Source organism: Fistularia commersonii, chromosome 22, assembly GCF_037954325.1.
Source record: "Fistularia commersonii isolate RoL2024-O1a breed Wild chromosome 22, RoL_Fcom_v1.0, whole genome shotgun sequence".
Lineage (NCBI taxonomy): Eukaryota > Metazoa > Chordata > Actinopteri > Syngnathiformes > Fistulariidae > Fistularia > Fistularia commersonii.
The window spans coordinates 1,995,801-2,020,000 of record NC_141305.1 but is presented as its reverse complement, the minus strand read 5'-3'; the positions used below and the strand labels follow the sequence as shown (position 1 = coordinate 2,020,000).

The 24,200-nt window shown below is 44.2% G+C and overlaps 1 protein-coding gene across 1 annotated transcript in view; it reads left to right on the top strand.

Moving 5' to 3' along the window:
* Nucleotides 1-23,373, top strand: part of LOC147221252 (transducin-like enhancer protein 4) — a 50,407-nt gene extending 27,034 nt beyond the window's left edge. The window contains exons 9-20 of the mRNA XM_086169382.1: nt 4,589-4,711; nt 6,302-6,355; nt 6,450-6,602; nt 8,282-8,414; nt 8,521-8,708; nt 11,086-11,162; nt 11,255-11,504; nt 11,606-11,853; nt 13,203-13,350; nt 16,390-16,540; nt 18,888-18,964; nt 21,342-23,373. Coding sequence (XP_086025508.1) covers nt 4,589-4,711; nt 6,302-6,355; nt 6,450-6,602; nt 8,282-8,414; nt 8,521-8,708; nt 11,086-11,162; nt 11,255-11,504; nt 11,606-11,853; nt 13,203-13,350; nt 16,390-16,540; nt 18,888-18,964; nt 21,342-21,449 — 1,710 coding nt within the window. The 3' untranslated portion in view covers nt 21,450-23,373. The remainder of the gene's footprint in view (nt 1-4,588; nt 4,712-6,301; nt 6,356-6,449; nt 6,603-8,281; nt 8,415-8,520; nt 8,709-11,085; nt 11,163-11,254; nt 11,505-11,605; nt 11,854-13,202; nt 13,351-16,389; nt 16,541-18,887; nt 18,965-21,341) is intronic.
* Nucleotides 23,374-24,200: the final 827 nt, after the last annotated feature.

Here is a 24,200-nt window from a genome sequence, read left to right as displayed (position 1 = left end):
TTCAGGCGCCTCGGTTTTCGATGCTAACTCCAGAACCCCTGGGCGTGAGGTCGTACTCGTGTCACGTGCACTCGTCCTGGCACCTGCACACCAAACTGCACTCAAATGTCCTGTTGCACTGTTCATATTTATATTTCTAATCATGTTTACACTGGGGTCAACAGTGCAGAGCGTAGGAGAGTGTGGAAAAGAGGTGAAGAGATGGGTTCAAGCAGTTTGAAATGGGTGGAGAAAAGTGTCAGGGGTACGAAGAGATAGGAGAACATCAGCCAGAAGGAAAGGAAAGGTGGAGGAGACCGTGGTGAGATGGTCTACAAACAGTGACAATGACCAAAAGACAGCAGGCAGAGCTGGAGGTCGCAGAGATGAAGATGCTGAGGTTCTCTTTAGGAGTGACCAGGATGGAGAGGATCAGGAATGAGTCCATCAGAGGGACGGCACTTGTTAGATGTTTTGGAAGAGAAGGTCTGAGATGGTTGGGTCATGGACTGAGGAGGGAGAGTGAATATATTGGTAGACGGATGCTGGAATTGGAGGTCTAGAGGAAGACCAAAGAGAAGATTGATGGACGTAGCGAGAGAAGATATGAAGTTAGATCATGTGAAAGAGGAGGATACAGAGAATAAGGTTAGATGGAGAAGGTGGATTCGTTGTGGTGACCGCTGAAGGGAAAAGCCCAAAGGGAAAGAAGTATTTGTCACAGGGGTGCAGGACATGTATGACCAAGACAAAGTGACATGAACACTCCTCTGTTCATGTCCAAACCATGGTGAAGATTGGTTGCTGAAGGTGGAGCTGCCAGGTAGGAGGTCTAGAGGAAGACCAAAAAGAAGATTTATGGACGTAGCAAGAGAAAATATGAAGTTAGTTGATGTGAGAGAAGGATCCAGAGAATAGGGTTAGATGGAGAAGATGGATTCGCTGTGGTGACCCCTGGAGGGAAAAGCTCAAAGGAGAAGAAGTTTACACTCTTCCTATTAGCACATATCCAAATGCACAGCGGACAGCAAAGTAGGAATTTTGCGGTACATTAAAATACGTTTCTACACTTTACACGTGACGATAAACACTTTGAATCTTGAGTGGAGTTTGCATGTTCTCCCCGTTTCCTCATGGGGTTCCTCAGGCTTCTCCAGGTTCCTCCCACAGTCCAAAACCATGCAGCAGGTTCATCGGGAAAGATTGACCCGAATGAGTGGGTGAAGGTCTGTCTGGCCACCAGTCCACGGTAGAAGGATGGATGGATGGAGTGCAGATAGAGAAGTTCCTGGAGTTGCTGAAGCTGCTCTTGGTGTTGTCATCCGTAACTGTCCTCCACCGCCTCCTCCAGCAGGACCTTCACGCTCTGACAAAAAACATTGTTTTTGCGTGCCGATGTGGTTTGAACCTTCTGAACTGGCCGCTCGACGGCCTCCTTCCTGGGAGGAGATGGAGATGTCTGGTCTTCTTTGTGAAGGGATGAACTCAGAGAACTTGGGTGGCGCGGTGGTCAGCTCTTCCTCCTCCAGCCAGAAGGTCCCTGTTTGGATTCCAACAGGAGGCATTTTTAAATGGAGCTTCCATGTTCTCCCTGTGTCTGCAAGGGGTTCCTCAGGGTTCTCCAGGTTCCTCCTACAATCCAATCAATCCAAGATTTCGGGAAGAATTCACCGTCACCTGGGGGAACGAGAACCTCCACAGACGAGAAGAAACAATCCTGAACCTCCTGCGTGTGTTTAAACCGCGGGAAAGATTTTCCTTTCGGAAAACCAGACGTATAATCGGGTGTGATTTTCGAAGTCTCTATCGAGATGACGTGGAATCAATTAGAAAGGAGAGGACAAATATAATCACGGAGCGGCGAGCAGATCTTTACGCTCGCAATCCCTCATCCGCCGGCGTCATTTGTCTCTGCTGCAAAAATTAATTTGCCTTGATGTTTTTGAAAGAGCTAATTTGCAGGCTAATTAATCCAATCTAATCTAATCAGTCAAAGAGAGAGTGTGTGTGTGTGTGTGTGTGTGTGTGTGTGTGTGTGTGTGGTGATCAATCTGCTGTCACACTTCTGAGCCTGACACACACCTGCGCGCTCAACACTGTTTGCTCATACGCAGAACTAAAACATAAACATGTGCGGGCGCCACCGAACGCACACACACACACACACACACACACACACACACACACACACACACACAAGCAAGCAAGCCGAGCCTCACTCCTCCCTCAAAGAATCATCAACACTTGCCGCACGGCAAAGGCCAGCGGAAAGGTTACGGGCGTGAGTTAGTGGAAAAGGTCGAGCTAAAAGGTCCTGCTTTATTTTCCTCCTCTGCGTCCAACGCCGCCGCCGCCGCCGCCGCCGCCGTCGCCGCCGTCGCCCAATGAGACGGGGCTTTCAGGAGGGACGGCGAGATGTTTAGGTGACCTTACTTTTGATTTTTTGCCTCTCGCCACCGGGGCTGCTGATATTCTGATTGTTTTTGGAAAGATGAGCAAGAACTTCCTCAAGGATCTTGCTAGATGTTCACCTTCCTGGCAGGGCTTTGAGGGTCTGCCTGCTTCCTCCTGCGCTTTGCTAGCAACGTCTTATGAGTCTTACAATGCAGAGAAAAAAGGGCTTAAAGGCGTGCAAATGTTGACGTTTTTCCCTACCGATAAGGTTTGAACCTTCCGAACCGGCTGCTCCGTGGCCTCCTTGCTGGGAGGAGATGGAGAAGTCTGTGAAGGGATGAACTCTAGAGAACTTTTATAGTGTTACTTAACATTACTGGGAGGTTCCACGGTGGTCAGCGCTTCCTCCTCCCAGCCAGAAGGTCCCTTCTTGGATCCCCACAGGAGGCCTTTCCAGAAGGAGCTTCCATGTTCTCCCCGTGTCTGCGAGGGGTTCCTCAGGGTTCTCCGGGTTCCTCCCACAAGCCAAACACATGCAGGAGGTTCATTGTAGACCCTCCATTGTCAAGACACGTAAATGAGATACGGCTCTATAAGATGTGAAAGAGTGAGTGAACAGCTGTTTGTTTTTTGATGACTTGTGAATCAGAGGGGCAAGAGTTGTATGTCTCTCAAAGAACTCGGAGAACCCTGAGGAACCCTATGCAGAACGTACAGGAAGAAAATGGAAGCTCCACACAGAAAACCTCCCTGTTGGAATCCAAGTAGGGCTTACCAACGCCCCTGATCACGAAGAGCTTTCCATCATAATCGAGTTGCAAACAAGCCTCGGTGCACGAACAAGCTAACAAACTCACGGGCTTCCTGTACTGAGGTGTTGGAGTGGCCTAGAGTGTCCTAGAGTCCTATGTGCTATTCCACTTTTCTTACATCGTCCACAGTCGCGTTCTCCTGTTATAATGGTTTTTTGTGCTTTTTTTTCCAGTAAGCTAGCTTCATTATGGCTCCCAGAAAGGTTCAAATTGCTAGTGTTAGTGGTGACAAGAATTTGACAATCAAGCTGAAGAAGGAAATAAAACTGTAAGTGAGAGCAGATCTCAGTCAATCATCTGTACGATCCTGAAGGACAAAGATGTGCTAAAGATGGCTGGTGTGGCTAAAGAGGCGACGACGCTAACGAAGGAAAGTGATTGTTAGTTTGGATCAATAAAAGACGGCTAGCTGGAGTTAGCGTTAGCATTAGCGTTAGCGAGGGACTGGCACGCGAGAAGCCTGTACTTTTGCCGATTTATCCGTCAAGTACAAAAGCTGGCAAGAAGAGAAAAAAACACAAGAAACAGCAATAATTTAGGCTATCTTTCATTCTTTTCTGCGTTTTTGCCCCCAATAAACCCATAAAAAGGGGTTTACATTGATTTCAATGGGAAACATTGATCGGGTTCGCGAGTCAAAGGACGAGTTAAACTCGTAAGAGGAGGTTTTTCTGTATCTTCCTCACTTCTGGTATCTATGTCCTCACTTGCGTTCTTCCTCCTGCTGGAAAACCTTTGTAGCCTCAACGCTTAGCTGTTGTTTTCTCTTTTTGGGGCGCCTCCTTCTGGTTACCCTCCGATCGCGTACACGTCAAAGTTTCCTCGCGCAAAGACGCCAAACCCTGTGTCATTACTTAACTGTAACTGTCTATTTTTATCCTTGTCGGTCTCGGTCCACTCATATCCTGCTTATTTTTGTCACCGGTATCGTCACTCTGGTTATTTTCTTATCCTTGTTGTCGTCGTTTTGGTTGTCTATTCTCACCCTTGTTGCCTTTTTTTTTCCGTTCCGTTGTCCGCTGTTTTTATTCACATTTATTGATACTGTTACGCTGCCGAGACAACAGGATTTCCCCAACGGGGATCAATAAAATCGATCTTATCCGAACCACCGTTTACCTCGTGTTTCCGTTACGCGACACTTAAACGAAGCGGGCGACGATAGAGGTTCCCGAACCGCGACGGAGAACTTCTTCTCAATGACCTGTGCAGGAAACAGCAAAATCCAACCCTGTTTATTATATCCTGTGTCATTTATTATCATGTCTTTTATATGCATGAGGTGTTTTATGGACAAAAGGGGACTTAGGGTACGTCTGTCCTCGACATGTGTTTGCCAGATGTGTCTCAAAAGGCGCCTTCCCTCCAGCTCCTGTTCAGTGTACAGTTATCATTTCTTCCAGAGCTCATCTGTGTCTCCGTCCGCCAGTTTTCGGACTGGAGAGAAGCACCGAGGTTCAGGCGATTACTCCTCTGAGAGCAAGAAACAGAAGACAGATGAGAAGGAGTTGGGCTCCACGCGATACGTGAGTTGAGGAAGTGGAAATTTCCATTTTGTGTGACATTGCGGTACACAAGCTCCCTTCTCCTCCCCTTCCCTCCCCTTCCGAGCCAATTATTCTTCGTTTTTGGACAGCCGGCGATAGACGAGGCAAAGCGGACATGACAGGGGTCAAAGTTCTCCTCTTACGAGTCGTCCATTAGCCAAATGAGGCACCGGGATGTTCCGCCAACGGATATAAAATCAGCGATCACGACGCACGGATTTCCTTCCCGTAGTTTTGCAGATAATCGATGAGGATGCTGATCAACCGTCATCACTCCCGTGGATCCTCACCTTGTTGTAGTCTGTGTTGTTCACGACGTTCTCGAGTCTCTGCTTTTTGCAGATGATGTGGTTCCGTCGGCCACATCAGGCCACGATCCTCCACTTCCAAAGCCGAGACCACGGTGCTCCACCGGAAACGGGTGGATTGTCCACTCCGGTTCGGGGAAGAGGTCCTGCCCCGAGTGGAGGAGTTCAAGTATCTCAGCGTCTTGTTCACGAGCGTGTACTGTCGAGGTGAAGAGGGAGCTGAGACGAAAGTCGAAACTCTTAATTTACCGGTCGATCTACGTGTCCGAGCCGTGGGTAGTGACCCAAAGAGCCAGATCGCGCCTACAAGGGACCGAAATGAGTTTCCTCCGCAGGGTGGCCGGACTCTCCCTTAGAGATAGGGTGAGGAGTTTCGGGTATCTGGTCAGGATACCTCCTGGACGGTATTCTGGGTATGTCCATCTTGGAGGAGACCACGGGGAAGACCGAGGACACGCTGGAGAGACGATGTCTCCAAGCTGGCCTGGGAATGCCTTGGCGACCCCCCAGAGGAGCTGGACCATGTGGAACCACTGCTCCAGCTGCTGCCCCCTGCGACCCGACTCTGGATAAACTGGGGAAAGTGGATGGATGGACAATGTTCTCTCGCTGTTTACTTCCACGTCTGTCAGTTGGAGACAGACAGAAAAAGCTTGAAGAGTTTTCTAGTGTCACTTTAGATCCAGGAAGTAGCCTCCTCCAGGGAACTGTTTTTTAGTTTCGCGTTCTCACCGGCAGTGACGGACCACGGTAGCGATCTTTGAAGAAAAAGACGATGTGGACAACATGGAGGTGGAAGCTGCTACGGCGTTCGTGGAATCATAATCAGATAGTTGAGATGTTTTTATCTTCTCCCCGCACTGTGAAGAACCCCGTTAGCCGTTAGCTATCTTTGGACTTATTCTGGCCGAAATGTAGATGTCCTGGAAACCCCCTCCGAGGCGGAGCAGGCCAGAGCTTGGACCTCCTCGCCGGTCCATTTCTCGCCGCTGACCACGGTAGTTTAAAAAAATGTCGCTCCGTAAGAGGAATATGGCCATGGAGTGGCTAATGACCTCCACCCATCACCGATGTCACATGAGTTCCTATGGAATTGTGAGAAGACCCTATCTGAGATGGTTCTTGGAGCTGAGATCCACAGCCCCTGGTTCCTCTGCTGTCTAAATGCACCCAGAAACGTTCCCGAGGAGATTCTAGAAACAGCAAAAAGCTCCTGCGGATTCTGGTTTGATCCAGCGACCTGTGATTTTTGTTTCCCCAGGAAAGCGACGGGGAAAAGAGCGACGACAACCTGGTGGTGGACGTCTCCAACGAGGTAGAACGCCTTGTCTTAAAAGAACAAGGCCATCTTTTATGTTCTGGATTTGAACAGGAAATTAATCTCGCCCGTCTCCGCTCAAACGCCACAGGATCCGGCGTCTCCCAGAGGAAGCCCCGCCCCCTCTCCCCGGGAGAACGGGCTGGACAAGAGTCGGCTGTTGAAGAAGGATGCGCCCCTGAGTCCGTCTTCCGTCGCCTCCTCGAGCAGCACACCTTCATCCAAATCCAAAGAGATTAATTTGGTGGGTGCTTTGGGTAATTATAGCCGTCTGATCGTCTCTTTCATCATTTCTCAGGGTGGCGTTTCTATTTATGGCTACGGGAATGAGGCGAGATGGGACCTGGGCATTCATTTTAGCGCTCAAGATTACAAACGCCTGTAAATTCCACCTCGCAGCCAGAAGATCCCTGGTTGAATTACCACAGGAGGCTTTTTCGTGTGGGTTCTTCAGGGTTCTCCAGGTTCCCCCCACAGTCCAAACACATGCAGGAGGTCTGAACTACATTGTCCAGACGTGTGAATGAGAGGGTGAATGGTCATACGGCACCATAAGACTTGTGAATGAGTGAGAGAACAGTCAGAGGGGCAAGAGTTGTATGCCTCCATATTATGTATGAATGAAAGGGTGATTGAGAGGGTGAATGACTGGTCATATGTTACCATATGACTTTTGAATGAGAGGGTGAATGGTCGTCAGCTCTATAAGACTTGTGAATGAGTGAGTGAACAGTTAGAGGGGCAAGAGTTGTATGCCTCCATATTATGTATGAATGAAAGGGTGATTGAGAGGATGAATGACTGGTCATATGTCTCCACATGACTTTTGAATGAGAGGGTGAATGGTCATCCGGCTCTATAAGAGATGTGAATGAGTAAGTGAACACTTGTTTATCTCAAGATGACTTGAGGGGCAAGAGTTGTATGTCTCTATATTATGGAACATGACATGTGAGGGTGAACGGTCGCACATCTCTATGTTGGGTGTGAATGAGAGGGTGAATGGCTGTATGTCTCTACATGTGGCCTTGTGGTCCAAGATGAACCCCAACGCTCGCTCACCCCTTCAACCCTGAGAGCAGGATAAGCTGTATATTTCTGTCCTCAGGTCATGGGGAATTCTTGCCGAAATCTGCTTGTCTTGGCAACTTGACTTGAATTTCTTCACTTAAAGACGTTTCAGCCGTCATCTCAGAGGCGTCTTCAGGTCTTACAACTGCCAGGGTTTTAGGCAGGTCTAGGTTACGGTGGCTCGTTATGTAAATGGTAGAGTTGGTTCACATTTACATTCACTCATTAATTTATCATCTATACTAAGGGCGCCTGCTGAGCGTCTTTGGAAGTGCCGTCTTTGTCACCTGTGTTAGAAGAGCGTTCGCGTTTTTCTTGGGTTTAAGTTCAGCACATCTTCTCTGTAAACAGTTTACCGACATGGTTTTTGTGTGTTATTTCTGGTTATTGAGTCGGGACGACCGTCCAAATCGATACCTTTAGATGGGCAGGGCAGAAGGGCAGAACTGTTTAATATCTCATCAAAATGTTCACAACAAATTGACATGTCTTTGGAGGTTCTCAGCCCTCCAGGTCATAGTGAAATCTTCTAGTTGTGGCAACTGGACTGGAATTTCTTCTCTTGAAGACGTTTCAGCCCTCATCCCTGAGGCGTCTTAAGTTTTAATGACATATGAGGAGTTTCCAAATATAACTGCCAGGGTTTTGGCGGGTCCAGGTTACGGTGGCTTGTTGTGTAAACGGAGTTGATCTGCAGAAACTCGGTGTAAGAGGGGTTGTTGTGATTACCTGGATTGGAATGTGAAGGTAAACAAAGGAGTGAAAGCTGTTGGATCGCTGTATCGATTATGAACGAATGATTACTTCTGCTATAACCAATGTTGTTTTGTTTTTTTCTTCCTTTGGCCAAAGAATGAAAAATCCACGACGCCTGTATCCAAATCCAGCACGCCCACATCCCGCTGCGACGCCCCGACTCCCAGCAGCACCTCCACCCCGAGCCTGAGGGCCGCGGCCGGGAAGCCGGCGGGCGTCGAGTCGCTGGGTGAGCTAGCGACCGTCGGCCGGCGTACAAACGCGAACTCGCCGTGAACCCAGGCTTTTAACTCCTGACCCGTGGCTTCCCGCCGCCGTCCCGTGTGTCTTCGCAGCCCCCGGCCTCCGGACGCCGCTTGCCGTACCCTGCTCCTACCCGGGTCCCTTCGCTATGGTGCCCCACCTGGGCATGAACGGGGAGCTGAGCGGCGCCGGAGCCGCCTACACCGGTCTGCACAACATCTCCCCGCAGATGAGCACTGTGGCGGCGGCGGCTGTGGCCGCCTACGGGCGCACACAAGTGGTACGCACACACACACACAAACAAGACCAGGGGGTGTCAAAAGTACCGGCCCACCAGGAGGTCCAATCCAGCCCGTGGAATAAATCTACAATTTCCAAAAATACATAAAAATCCTGATGTACCGTATTTTCCGCACTATAAGGCGCACCTAAAAGCTTTTAATCTTCTCAAAAACCGACAGTGCGCCTTATAATTGGGTGCGCCTTATACATGGATCAATATTGAGTCGCAAGAGGTCTCGCAACAAACACGCGAACTTAGCATCAATAAATTTATGAAAAGCTTTTAACTGTGACAAATGGAGTTGGAATACATTGTTTTTGACAAAGGCGGCGCAAATACCTGTAAGAGCTACCAGTACGTACAGCACTGTATAGTGAATGCACTAACTTGTTTTGGGAGTTGTCAGAACGTTGGTTTGTATTCTATTAATAAAGTTTGACTGACTTACTGACTGTTTTGTTGACATTCCCTTTAGCGCAGCTCCATCAAGTAGATGCGTAACGCAACCCCAGCCACTACTGTAGCTTCTATGCGCCTTATAATGCAGTGCGCCTTATGGTGCGGAAAATACAGTACTCTTTACATAGAAATTCAGTTTCTATAGTGTCTGCTAGGGATGCACTGTTTTAGTGAGCGTTAGCAACACGTCACAACATTAAGTGACTCAGAACTTGCAGCAGATTTGAGCAATGCGGCTTCCGGATCTGTAAATAGCATTTTTACCTGTTGTTAGAAATGTAGCTGCTTTTCCGTTGGACCCGACACCCTCATCGGCAAGATGTCGTTGTCAAAAAAGAGAAAAGTGGCCGTGGAGTGTAGGGTTTCCCAAGAAAAATGGACCACTTCTTATTAGTTTGTTGAGGTTAATAAGAAACCTGTATGCTCGGTGTGGATGCAGCGGGTTTCGGTGTCGCTATGAGACACAAATATAACAAAATGCACGCAGAACTGTGAAGACAGAACTGAGGTAGAGTGTTGTTGAAACTGCACTAGTTTTCATCATGGATCCCAGGTTGTTTGTCATGTATTTTTTAAAGGAACGGTTCATTAATGTAAAGGTTTTTATTATTTACCCGTTCTCCTTTGTACCAAAACAAAAGAAATATTTGGACTTAGTGCTACTTTTTGGTAATTATGCTTGGTTATGGAGGAGCTGCAACAAGAAGCGGGTTTATTGGACTGTGACTGGCTTCACGGCATAAAAGTATACATGGAAGATGGAAGGGAGAAGGGAAACCTGAAAAAATCTAGAATCAATTCAGCATTTTTTCCAGAAAGCTGGCGCAGGCGCGATCCGGTCACAGTTTTTTGGATCTGTATTTGAAGGAATAACTGCTGGAGCTGAGGCGAGAGAACGGTACGGTTATTTAACAGACATCCAGGGCGGCGCAGTGGTTAGCACTTTAGCCTCCATGTTCTGCCCGTGTCTGCATGGGGTTCCTCAGGGTTCTCCGGGTTCCTCACACAGTCCAAACACATGCAGGAGCTTCACTGGAGACCCAACATTGTTCCAGCTTGTGAATGAAATGGTGAAGGGTTCGTCTCTTTGTGACGCGTGAATGAGAGAGTGAATGTCTTTCTGAGGTGCGAATGAACAAGCCGGTCCTTGTCGAAATCTACTTATCGTGGCAACTGGACTTGAGTTTCTTCACTTGAAGAGGTTTCAGCTCTCATCCCAGACGCTTCTTCAGTTCTCATGACCAACGGGTCCAGGTTATGGTGGCTTGTTGTGGAAATGGAAGAGTTGATCTGCAGAAGCTAGGTGTGAGGAGGGTTGTTATGCCAGTGGACTCGTTCGTTGGAACAAAAAGCAATAGGTGAAGCTAAACAAAGGAATGAAACCGAGGGGCTGCCTCTGCTTGCAGGTCTTTCCTGGTTGGTTGGTGGGTCCGGATGGTCCGGGTCTGGGCGTGCAAATCCTTCTTGGTATCGATCCCGCTATGGGGTTGTACATTTGTGAAAGGCGGTTCTATTGGGAAACTGAAGAAGCGTCTTGGATGAGGGCTGAAACGTCTCTGAGTGAAGACATACAAGTCCAGTTACCAGATGATTTCGACAAGAGTGACCTGGACGACTGAGAACCTCCGCAGTCAGAGCCAATCGTCTCCTTATGATGTACCAATAACCGGTTTTAACGTATCTCTGCAAGGGAGAGTGAACGTGCACTCTATACGACGTGTGAATGAGTGGTTGGAGGTCTCCATAAGTGTCCAGGGCAAACTTTGGATCCGATATCATAGATAATGAACGAATGCATGAATGTACCGTTCCGTCCCAACTGCATTGATTCATCTTCTACCTCCCTCCATGTGAGCCTACTTGGCGTCTGCTCTCAGCGTCTTTGCATCACCGTGATCCTCCCGACCTCCTGCAGGTGGGATTCGATCCTCACCACCACATCCGCGTCCCCGGACTTCCTCCGAACCTGTCGGGCATTCCAGGGGGGAAACCGTAAGTCCGGCGTCCGGCCCACGACTTCAAGGACGAAGCCGACGGCACTTTATTTGTAACCCCCTCGCCGGTCGCTTTCCCCCTTCCTCCAGAGCCTACTCCTTCCACGTGAGCGCCGACGGACAGATGCAGCCCGTGCCTTTCCCCCCGGACGCGCTGATCGGCCCGGGTATCCCTCGCCACGCCCGGCAGATCAATACGCTCAGCCACGGCGAAGTGGTGTGCGCCGTGACCATCAGTAACCCCACCCGGCATGTTTACACCGGCGGCAAGGGCTGCGTCAAGGTGTGGGACATCAGTCACCCGGGCAACAAGACCTCGGTGTCACAGCTGGACTGCCTCGTAAGTCCACCGAAATGACATTTTGACTCTCGGCGGTAGAAAACGCGCCGCCTCGCTCGATGTTTACTTTTCCGCCCCGCCGTGTTTGTCTGCGCCATCAGAACAGGGACAACTACATCCGCTCTTGTCGATTGCTGCCCGACGGCCGGACCCTCATCGTCGGCGGCGAGGCCAGTACTTTATCCATATGGGATTTGGCCACGCCCACGCCGCGGATCAAGGCGGAGCTGACCTCCTCGGCGCCGGCGTGCTACGCTTTGGCCATCAGCCCCGACTCCAAGGTCTGCTTCTCCTGCTGCTCGGACGGGAACATCGCCGTCTGGGACCTTCACAACCAGACCCTGGTTAGGTACGGACACAAAACCTTGTCGAAATTCTTCTTGTCTTGGCAACCGGACTTGAGTTTCCTTCACTTGAAGATGTTTCGGCCCTCATCCCCAGGGGTATCTTCAGTTTTTATGACCAATATAACTACCAGGGTTTTGGGCGGGTGAACCCAGCTGGGATCTGCCAGGTGACCCTAATAGGTGCAAGAAAGGTAGCCTAGATCAGGGGTCCCCAGACCAGCACCAGTCTCTTTTCTACTTCTTTTTTTTAATCAACCTTCCTGATCTTATCTTGAAAAACAACATCGTTCACACATAAGCTACCGCAAGCTAGCCCTCCAAAAAAATGAGCCGGAAACAAAATGTCACCGGAGAGCTTTTTCGCGAGGGAACGAGCAAACGATGTGACAGCAGAAGCGGTGCAGACTGCCAACAAGAGGAAAACTACATTCAAAAGAAAATATCAAGATTCTTACCTAAGTTATTGGTTCATCGCAACAGGTGATACACAAGCTCAACGCCCGCTAAGCACTATTTGCAGTGAAAGGCTAGCTAATGAAGCTATGCAACCCTCGCTAAAATAACTTTGTTTATTATTTATTATTTATTATTTATTATTTATTATTTATTATTTAATATTTATTATTTATTGTTTATTGTTTATTGTTTATTGTTTATTATTTATTATTTTTATTTAATATTCAATATTTATTATTTATCATTTATTATTTATCATTTATTATTTATTAATGTAATTGCCGAATCTAAAGTGCACGACCTCTAACTGGCCCACGGAAACATTTTCATGCTTAAAACTGGTCCCTGGTACAAAAAGATGATAAAATAGATAATAAAAAGATGAATGTTATAAATGCACCAAAAGAAGCCATCTATCTATATACTATATATATGCATATATATGTATTTATATGTATATATATATATGTATATATATGTATATTATTGGTTGAATCTTGAATGAGAGTCAATAGTTGTATGTCTGTATGATATGTGAATGACAGGGTGCCTATTTGTTTTATTCCTGTCATTGCTATTGTCACTCTGTTTATGTTGTTGCTTAGTTTTGGTTGTCTTTTATCACCCTTACTATCTTTTTTTTTTTTTATTCTTATCCTTGATGTTGTTTCTATTGTTATCTCTGCTGTCTATTTATTTGCGGATATTCTTTTGCTATTTTCTCTTTCGCTATTGTCTAATTGTTTCTATTTCTATTTCTATTTCTTGACATTATAACTGTTCTGCTGATGTGACAAAAGAATTTTCCCTATGGGGAAGTTTATCTTATCTTATCTTATCTTATCTTATCTTATCTTATCTTATCTTATCTTATCTTATCTTATCTTTCCTTCAGGCAGTTCCAGGGCCACACTGACGGCGCCAGCTGTATAGACATCTCCAACGACGGCACCAAGCTCTGGACGGGAGGTTTGGACAACACGGTCCGGTCCTGGGACCTGAGGGAGGGCCGGCAGCTGCAGCAGCACGACTTCACCTCACAGGTTCGCCGTCCCGCTTGGCGTTCGCTCAGGTTTGCCTCCGACGGCGGCGGCGGCGGTGCAGCCGGTTGTCATAGCAGTGCTCCGACATCCTCCACGGAGCCGCACGCGGGAGGATCTGGAGAAGATATCCGCTCTTTTGTCGTCTTTTGTAGGCGACGGAACAGGAATGTCCGCACCTCTGCAATTGACCACAGCGTGGTTTCCTACTTTGCCGTGTAATTAGATGATATCCCGGCGCGGCGCCCGCTGAGCAGCTTTGAAAGCGCCGTCTCTGTAGCCTGTGTTAGCAGAGCCTCGGGTTGAAGTTCAGCAGGTCTTCTCCGTAAATCGATGTGACATAACGGTTTACCGACATGGCCTTTGTGTGCTGTTTCTGGTTATCGAGTCGGGATAATTGGATGCCTATAGATGCCATGTTCTCCACGTGTCTGTTTGGGGTTCCTCGAGGTTCTCCAGGTTCCTCCCACAGTCCAAACCCATGCAGGAGGGTCATTGGAGACCCTACATTGTCTAGACGGCTGTAGGCAGTGGGAATGAGCGAGTGAAGAGTTGTATGTCTCAGGATGACTTGCGAGCTAGAGGGGCAAGAGTTGTATGTCCCTATATTATGTGCGATTTAAAGGGTGAATGATTGTAGGTCTCTGAGACATGAATAGTTATAGTGAGTGAACGGTCGTATGTCTCCATTTGACCTGAATGAGAGGGTGAATTGTCAAAATTCCTTTCTGAACTGAAGAAGCTTCTCGGATGGGGCGGTCAAAAGTGAAGAAATTCGAGACCAGTTGCCGGGACAAGAAGATTTTGAGAGGAATTCACCGATAACCTCCACAGACATGTGAGGGTGAACAGTTGGTCATCTCTACAGGATGTGTGAATGAGAGGGTGAAAGGCTTCATGTCTCTACATGTGGCCCTGAGGTCCAAGATGAACCCCATCTCTTGCCCAACCCTTCAACCCTGACAGCAGGATAAGCTGTCTGTCCTCAGATCATGGTGAATTCTTGTCAAAATCTTCTTTTCTCGCAAACTGGACTTGAATTTCTTCTCTTGAAGATGTTTCAGCCGTCATCCCAGAGGCTTCTTCAGTCCTGTTGACCAGTGGGGAGTTTTCCAGTAGAACTGCCAGGGCTTTGATGGGTCTAGCTTACGGTGGCTAGTTGTGTAAAACGGAGAGTTGCTTCACATTTACATCCACTCATTCATTCATTATCGATTCCAACTATCCCAGCTGCCATTAGATAAGAGCTGGAGTTTGACCTTTTCTGACACATGGGTCACCGTCCAATGGCGCTAAGTGCTGCAAAACTCTAGCAAGCTAGCGAGTTACCTAGCTGTCCTTCATTTTATTTCTTTTAAACGTGATAAAGGGTATTAAAATGAGTCTGGAAGCCTGTCCAAGTAAGAAGGAGGGAGAGGAGGAGGTCATTTCCGAAGAACGTTGGCCTCATCTGCTAGTCTACCCAAGAAGGGAAATGCTAAGCGGAAGCGTTTTTGTACTGTTTTGCTTGTTTTTGTGAGTCAGCCTTTTCCCAAATGAAGATGGTTAAGTCCAAATACCGTTCTATCCATGGCTGACGATTATTTGGAAGTGTAAGGAAGCTAGCAGTAGCTACATCCCTGGCTGATTCCATTCTGTGCAAGGTCGTGACAAAAAATGTAGGGTTTTATCGTGCAATACGGGTTCATGCAACTATGCAAGGTACGCCAACATGTATTGTACATCTAAAGAATTCTTATAGTAGGTGAATCATTTTCACTTGCGTTAGCATCACATATCGACACACTGGACGCTCCCGTCTCGTCATTTTGCAACAAACTCGAAATATGCGCCTCTGTGATCCTTACAGGATAAGCGCCATAGAAAATGAATGAATGCATCTCGTCGTACTTTGTATGTCCGTATGAAGTTACAATTCAGAATCAAGGCCGTACGCACAAGCACACGCCTGCGCGCGTTAGCTAATGCTAAAGTGGGGAACCTAAAGGAGGAGCTACATGAAGGAAAAATGAATTTGAGTGTGATTGTGGAGGAATTTGGTTTGAGGGTGCTAAACAGACGACGTGTAACAGGCATTAAATAAAATGAAAGCGAAATCATGGCGATCGTGGTTGGTTGTGCAAAGTTGTGCACCGCCTAAATAAACAAAACCTAAATAAAAGCGGAATTTGTATTTTCCATTTTCCGCTTCTCCAGGTTCATCCAAAAAGGACTTTGTTTGATTGACGCAACGGAAACTTTGCATTGGGAGTGAGAGCGTGTTCTATGTGTCATGTAGACAGTACATCATATAGACATATAACCAGAATTATTCACCCTCTCAATTATTCATTTGTGTATAGACATTTTTAGTATGAGATTCATATGTATAGACATTTTTAGACAATAATTCTTTTATACTTTTTATCCCATCAGATTTTATTTTATTTTATTTTATTTTATTTTATTTTACTTATTTTATTTTATTTTATTTTATTTTATTTTATTTATTTTTTTTATTTTATTTTATTTTATTTTACTTACTTTATTGTATTTTTATTTTATTTTATTTTATTTTATTTCATTTTAATTTCATTTTACTTACTTTATTTCATTTTATTTTTATTTTATTTTATTTTATTTTATTTTACTTACTTTATTTTGTGTTATTTTATTTTATTTTATTTTATTTTATTTTATTTTACTTACTTTATTTTGTGTTATTTTATTTTATTTTATTTTATTTACTTTATTGTATTTTATTTTTATTTTATTTTATTTTATTTTATTTTATTTTAATTTCATTTTACTTACCTTATTTCATTTTATTTTTATTTTATTTTATTTTATTTTATTTTATTTTATTTTATTTTATTTTATTTTACTTACTTTATTTTGTGTTATTTTATTTTATTTTATTTTATTTTATTTTATTTTATTTTATTTTATTTTATTTTATTTTAGCTTGCCCTCAGTCCTCTACGCTGTATGTTAGCCCGTGACTTTTAACAAATGCTAATTTCACTATTCATATTTTCTCCTCATGCCGGCTCCTCGCCGCAGATCTTCTCGCTGGGTTACTGTCCGACGGGCGAGTGGCTGGCGGTGGGGATGGAGAACAGTAATGTGGAGGTTCTCCACGTCACCAAGCCTGACAAGTACCAGCTCCATCTGCATGAGAGCTGCGTGCTGTCGCTTCGCTTCGCCCACTGCGGTGAGTTGCCTCCGTCTTCCCGCCGATTGGGGTTCAGCTGCTTGCGAAGCACCGCGGTTTAAACATTCATTAGAGCCATACCAGCTGCTGGAGAAGCCCGCGGAGTGTGTGTGTGTGTGTGTGTGTGTGTGTGTGTGTGTGTTTGCTACACTTGGATGAACCCGGCGTGCAGCCTCAGGGTGACCCCTGCACGAAGCACCTCCTTAACTACTTATTCTTCTGGATTTCTTGTTTGTGTTTTTTTTTTTCTCTGAATTTCAGATTTTAATTCTAATTCCCTAAACATTTTCTGATTTGCTGTTGGGTGCCGTCAAACCGTTTGTTTATTATGTACCGTATTTTCATGACCATAAGGTGCACCGCGCTAAAAGGCGCAGTCTCAGTTATGTGTGCCATTACTGTATTTAACACACACATATAAGGCGCACCTGATTATAAGGCGCGGGTTTATATACAATCTACGCCCACAGTTCCCCCTTTAACGTTCTCATGATGTCCTCTACTACGTCCGCCTTACAACAACAACACATAGACAAGCATACAAGTGTGCGTATTTAAAAACAGAGTTTGGTTTTCACATTTTTTTTACCCGGAATCGTCATCAATCGAACCCATGGAAGTCCTCATCCTCTGTTTCTGATTTGAACAGCTACGCTAAATCTCTATCAAACATGCCGGGTTCACTTTCTTCACTGTCAGTCACTTTCCGTGGCGCGCGGCTCCTCGGAAACGATGCCGGCTTTTGCGAAAGCTGGAACAAAAGTACCGGCGGACACGTTAGCCTGAGCATCTACAACCCATTCACAAATTGTGGCGTAACTCGCCCGGCGCTGCCTTCCACTCTTAGTGAAACTGTGGCTTCAAGAAGACTTTCGTACCCCGTTGTGTGTCTCGCTACCGTGCTGGTCCACTTCTTCTGCACGGTGTGACTCACCGGGATGTCGAAAGTGAGCGGCACCTCGTCCATGTTAGCGATGTAGCTGGGCTGGATGTGTTTGTTAGCGATGTTTTCAGGGTTGTTAAAACAACGACGTTCTGCATAACGCACATACCCGTTCTTTTATATAGAATCAACACCCACACTTCCTCCTTTAACGTTCTCATGGTGTCTCTACTACGTCCGCCTTACAACGACAACACACACAGGGCGCACTGCACTATAGGGCGCGACGCAAAAGAAAATCTTAGACTTTTATGTGCGCCTTATAGTTGTGAAAATACGGTAACTGTTAGCCATGCACGGGTAAATTAGCAGCTGCGTTTTAGGACGAGATAAACTGGGGTCGGGATTAAACCGCTGTCAGTTGCTCATGTAGCTTCGGCTGGTCGCGGCCTTAACATGGCTAATTCATTCAGAAACCAGGATATGTTGAATTAGATATAATAAACTTTATTGATCCCCATTGGGGAAATCCTTTTGTCACAGCAGTGTAACGGTTAGAGTGTCAATAAATATGAATATAAATATAAATAGAGAGACAATTAGAAGATGATTAACAATAAACAGCAGGAAGAAGAAGAAATGTCATCAAGCAATGACAAAAAATAAAATATATAAACAAAAATACAAAGGATGCCAAAATGACAACATAGACAGTGACAATAGCAATGACAAAAAATAAAAGAAATGTACAAAAATAAGCAGGATGTCAAAATGACAACATAAACTGTCACAATAGCAAGTACAAAAAATAAAATATACAAAAATAAGCAGGATGTCAAAAAGACGACATAAATGGTGTCAATAGCAATGACAAAAAAAAATAAAAAAAAAATAAGCGGGATACCAAAATGACAACATAAACAATGACTATAGCATTGACAAAAAATAAAATAAACAAAAATAAGCAGGATGTCAAAATGACAACATAAACAGAGTGACCATGCCAATGACAAAAATAAAAGAAATAAATAAAAAATAAACAGGATGTCTAAAACGACAAATAAACAGTGCGACAATAGCAATGACAATGACACCGCCGGCCGGTCAGAGTTGTGTGACGTCCAGCGCAATATAGAGTAGTAGAGATACTTTATTGATCCTGAAGGATATTAACCCTAATATTATTTTAAGGGTCAATTTGAAATGGGTCAAATTGACTCTTAACATAATATGAGGGTTAAGGTGTAGCATACACCAAATACACACATGTATACGTATGTACATACATTCGTACGTACGAAAAAAATAACATCAAAAAATAATAATAATCCAACGAAGCTTGCCGTTAGTGTTTTCCACCAATCGCAGCTCTTTGCCTGCTGAAGACCTTGTGATTGGTGGAACACCAAAAGTCCCAGACCGGGCGGAAACGTGCTAGCATCCTTTTTTTTCGCGTCTCTGCAGGAAAGTGGTTCGTGAGCACGGGAAAGGACAATCTGCTCAACGCTTGGAGAACACCGTACGGCGCCAGCATATTCCAGGTAAGGAGGAGGAGGCGGAGCTTGCAGCGGCGATCGTTCGCGGGTCAGAGGTCAGCGGTTTTACTCGTCTTTCATATTTCAGTCTCATCACATGAACAAAGCGTGGTATTATAAATCTCCAAATAAAGGCTCTGGAGGGAAAAACTAAGTGACGGAGGCTGACACACACACACACACACACACTCATTCATTCATTCATTCATTCATTCATTCATAAGATGAAACAGGAAAACAAAACTACTTTCCGGCAACTGCGTTCCATTTATAAATCTTATTATTTGCGATGCAAAAGATGAAAATCCAGCATAATAAACCAAGTCCTCCATCTTTGAGGGGATTTTAAACGTCTCTGTGATCCTGTCAGGATAAGCGGTTCAAAAATGAATGAATGTATCTTGTCGTATGTCCGTATTAAGCTAGTAAGCTAAAGGAAGCTAAAGGAAGATCTACACTTAGCAAAAAGGAATTTGTTTGTAATCGTTGATGAATCACAATGGGTTCAGCAGGATTTATAACATTTTTCACATATTTTTCACACTATAAGGCGCACTTAAAAGCCTTGCATCTCCTCAAAAATCAGCCATGAGCCTTATAATCCAGCGCGCCTTATATATGAATCCTTGTTGTGCTTATTGACCTCCAACCAACACTGCGCTCAAACATCTGTCCAAATGTTTTAGTACGACTTTGGTAAGCGACCAACCGCTCAGCGGGACGTTCCCACCTGACAAGAAATCGGTCCTTGGTTGAATATGGTCCGCAACATCAGACAACGTTAGATAACTAATGATGTAGCGCTGGAATGCAACGTTGTTCCAACCTCACTAACGTCATCTGGCTGCTATCGCTAGCAACGATGAACCAATCAAGACAGTACGTAGGACGTTTACCTCCGCTACTTTTTGTAATAGCGTTACGTACTGTGCTTCAACAGACTGTATATTTGTTTTTTTTTTTTTTTGAACATTTATTAGAACAGGTTCCTTAACAGAGTTTTACACATTCTTACAAAACCTCATAACAAGATATACATTATACAATAATCTTTATAGGTCACTTATTTCCTCAATAGCACGTGAAAAATAAAATAAAACAGGAAAAAAAAAAGAAAAAGAAAAAAAAACAAAACACAAACACAAAGAAAAGCATCTAACTCAGTCAAATAGTGATAAAATCTTCAAGTCTCCAAATATTTTTTAATGGATGCCCATTTGTCAAGATATAGGACTGTATATTTGTGTGTTTGAGGACCCCCAAAATTGGCACCTGTTAATTGACATGCTAACGAAGCGGATTTCAATCTCGAGTCTTATCAGTCTGGCAGTAGATGATGGGAATAGAGCAGCCGCCAAAGAATTCAAAACGAATAAATCAATGTGACGGAATTGGAGGAAGCAAGTGGATGAACTGCGCCGGGTAAAGAAGAGCAAGCGGAGTTTCCAAGGGAACGGAGCGAGATGGCCACAGTTCGAGGACAAAATTGAACAGCGGGTTATTGAACCGGTGAATGAGCGGAATAAAGTTCGACCAAACCGACTGTTTTGTTTGGATCTATGTACCGTACGTTTTACGATGCGCCTTATAGTCCGTAAACTACAGCGTAAAGTTGATCGGTTTTCGTCCGATACCGACCGACGACCGGATAACCCAGGGGTCGGCGACCCGTGCGGCTCTTCCGTCTTTACACTGCGGCTCCGAGTGGCTTGGGAAAATAAATGATAAATATTTAATTGAAGAATATTTCATTTGTGTTAATTCCTTTTTTTTTTTTTAACTTTTAGTTTTAAGTTGGATGATTATTGTGATCTTGAAATATCAAATAAAATTATATTTATTATTTTTCGCCGCTCAAAATAACGTCACACTCGCGGAAGCCGGTAAAGTCTTGATTTGCAGATGCTGTGCGCAGAAGTTCAGGAGAAGAAGTCCCATAAACCACGTAAAATAAATATTTATGAAGATATTTTGCAAATATTTAATTCTTATTGTTTACTGACACAGTGATTTTTTTCCCGATTTATTTTTAAAATTCAGGTCAAGGCTCCGCTAAACGCTCTGGAAGCCCAAAGCTAAAATGAGTTCATTACATAAATAAAATGTAATTTTCTCCGTAATACTTTGTGAATTTCAGAAGCAACACACTACACACTTGTTTATACAAAGTGTAAAGGTAACAAAAAGCAATATATACAGTGGTACCTTTATTTTAGACCTCAAAAAGCAATTGCGGCTCCCAATGTTTTCCTTTCCGAGGAAACCGGGTCTAAATGTCTCTTTGGGTGTTACGGGTCGCCGACCCCTGGGGAAACCCGATGCCGGACGTTTCCTCGGCCGCCGTCAACGGCTTCATCTCATACGTGTCTCGTTCTCCCGACAGTCCAAGGAGTCGTCCTCGGTCCTGAGCTGCGACATCTCCATCGACGACAAGTACATCGTGACCGGCTCGGGGGACAAGAAGGCCACCGTCTACGAGGTCATCTACTGAGGAGGGTCTTCGTCGAGGTCCTCCGTTGTTCCCCGTCTCCGATTTGTACAAAATGAGGTGTAGAATAAGGATCCGGGGCGGGACCGAGCCGACGTGGATCGGGGGACGCAACCAAGCACAGAGGTTTTTTTTTTTTTTCATTTCTCGGGTTTGTTTGTTTTGATTTCCTTTGGGTCGTTTTTTTTTTTTCGGGGTTTTCGGATGAACGGATGTCTCGCGTTGTTGCCGGCGTTCCCTGGAGAGGCGGAGGAAAACAAGCTTTTTAAACTCTTGGTTTTTGCATTCAGAGAAAGCAGATGAGTCATAGAAGTCCTGGAGTTACACTTTCGCCGTCGGCACAAAGACGTCCCCAACATTCGCTGGTTTTGTAGAGGCTGGTGCCTGTTTTATGTCGCATTTTTAGATACATGAACCGGCGAGGTCATTGTACATCTTTTTATTTAACATTTTGATATTTTCTGCCTTCGTGCATGGTACTCATTTCATACCTGAAACTAAAAATGCCTTTTTTTTTTTTGGTAACTACTTTTTCTAATTTAATTTCCCAAGTGCATGCTTAACCACAGCGGTATCGCCCGATTTGGTCGTACCTCCCTACCGAGGGAGGATTGCCCGATATCTGACTTTCATTGCCGTCTCGCCGGAGTTGGAAGCTGGATTCACAAAATGCTTTGGCTTCGGCGAGCTGTGCCGTCCTTCTGAAGATCCACGAGTTCAAAATTGTAATTCCGTCTTCTTCTTCTTCTGCCGCCTCCATCGAACCCCCTGGTTCTTCCTCGAGACCTCGTCCAAAACCTCTGTCCATGTCCATTCCAACCAGCTTCACACTTTCATCAACTCTAACTGTCGATCTTCAGTCCTTCAAAATCCTGCACCTTCTTCCATCCATACGGTTCCCTTGCAGATCTTTCATGGTGGAGAAGATTTGGTGTCACCTCACTTAAGCTTCCATCGAGTCCAAAATCCAATTTCAAACATCTCGATGGACAGCGAGACGTCCACTGTGGACATCTCAAGTCCGGAAACGCAGTTAACCCAAGTTGCAATGCAGCGGCGGAGATTCCTGGCCGTGTGACTTGAAGAAAAGCCATAATAGATCCCGTAAAATGTAAAAATAAAAAGCGGTGCGGTTAAATGTACCAGTTAAAAAACCATCTCCAATGGGCGTCTGGCGCCCGCGGCCCTGATAAACAGGCTCGGAAACAAAAGCGTTCGCTCGTGGACCGGCGCCGACGTGGACAAACGAGGAGGATCTCACGGGTGGCTTCGTGTAGAAGGAGCAGTATTAATACGGCATTCATTAGTCGACGCACTTTGGGACTCGGAACGCCGGACCGGCTTCGGTTCGACGTTCAGGAGGTTCACCGGAGACACTGCGTCGTCCAGAGGTGTGAATGAGTTTGTCTCTTTGTTGATCCTGGGCATTTTACGGCCCGCGGGCCACGTCCGGCCTGCAAAACTATTTTCTTTCAACATTTTAATACGTATTTTCAATCGATATTGAGTTAAAAAAAAACGCCTTATTTTTTCATTTTGTTTTGGATGAATTATTCCATTCAAAATAACAGCGGTACATTGATGTGATCATTTTAAAGTTGAAATAAAACACACCAAAAAATTCCATATTTAAATTGCAATTTCAATCAATATTGAATTAAAAAAAAAACTCCTTATTTTTTCATTTTGTTTTGGATGGATTATTCCATTCAAAATAACATCGTACATCGATGTGATCACTTTAAAGTTGAAATAAAAGGCGCCAAAAAATTCCATATTTAAATTGCAATTTCAATCAATATTGAATAAAAAAAAAAATCCTTATTTTTTCATTTTGTTTTGGATGAATTATTCCATTCAAAATAACATCGGTACGTCGATGTGATCATTTTAAAGTTGAAATAAAACGCGCCAAAAAATCAAAAAATTCCATATTTAAATTGCAATTTCAATCAATATTGAATTAAAAAAAAAATCCTTATTTTTTCATTTTGTTTTGGATGGATTATTCCATTCAAAATAACATCGGTACATCGATGTGATCACTTTAAAGTTGAAATAAAAGGCGCCAAAAAATTCCATATTTAAATTGCAATTTCAATCAATATTGAATAAAAAAAAAAACTCCTTATTTTTTCATTTTGTTTTGGATGGATTGTTCCATTCAAAATAACATCGGTACGTCGATGTGATCATTTTAAAGTTGAAATTAAATGCGCCAAAAAATCAAAAAATTCCATATTTAAATTGCAATTTCAATCAATATTGAATTAAAAAAAACTCCTTATTTTTTCATTTTGTTTTGGATGGATTATTCCATTCAAAATAACATCGTACCTCGATGTGATCACTTTAAAGTTGAAATAAAAGGCGCCAAAAAATTCCATATTTAAATTGCAATTTCAATCAATATTGAATAAAAAAAAAAAATCCTTATTTTTTCATTTTGTTTTGGATGGATTATTCCATTCAAAATAACATCGGTACGTCGATGTGATCATTTTAAAGTTGAAATTAAATGCGCCAAAAAATCAAAAAATTCCATATTTAAATTGCAATTTCAATCAATATTGAATTAAAAAAAAACTCCTTATTTTTTCATTTTGTTTTGGATGGATTATTCCATTCAAAATAACATCGGTACATCGATGTGATCACTTTAAAGTTGAAATAAAAGGCGCCAAAAAATTCCATATTTAAATTGCAATTTCAATCAATATTGAATTAAAAAAAAAACTCCTTATTTTTTCATTT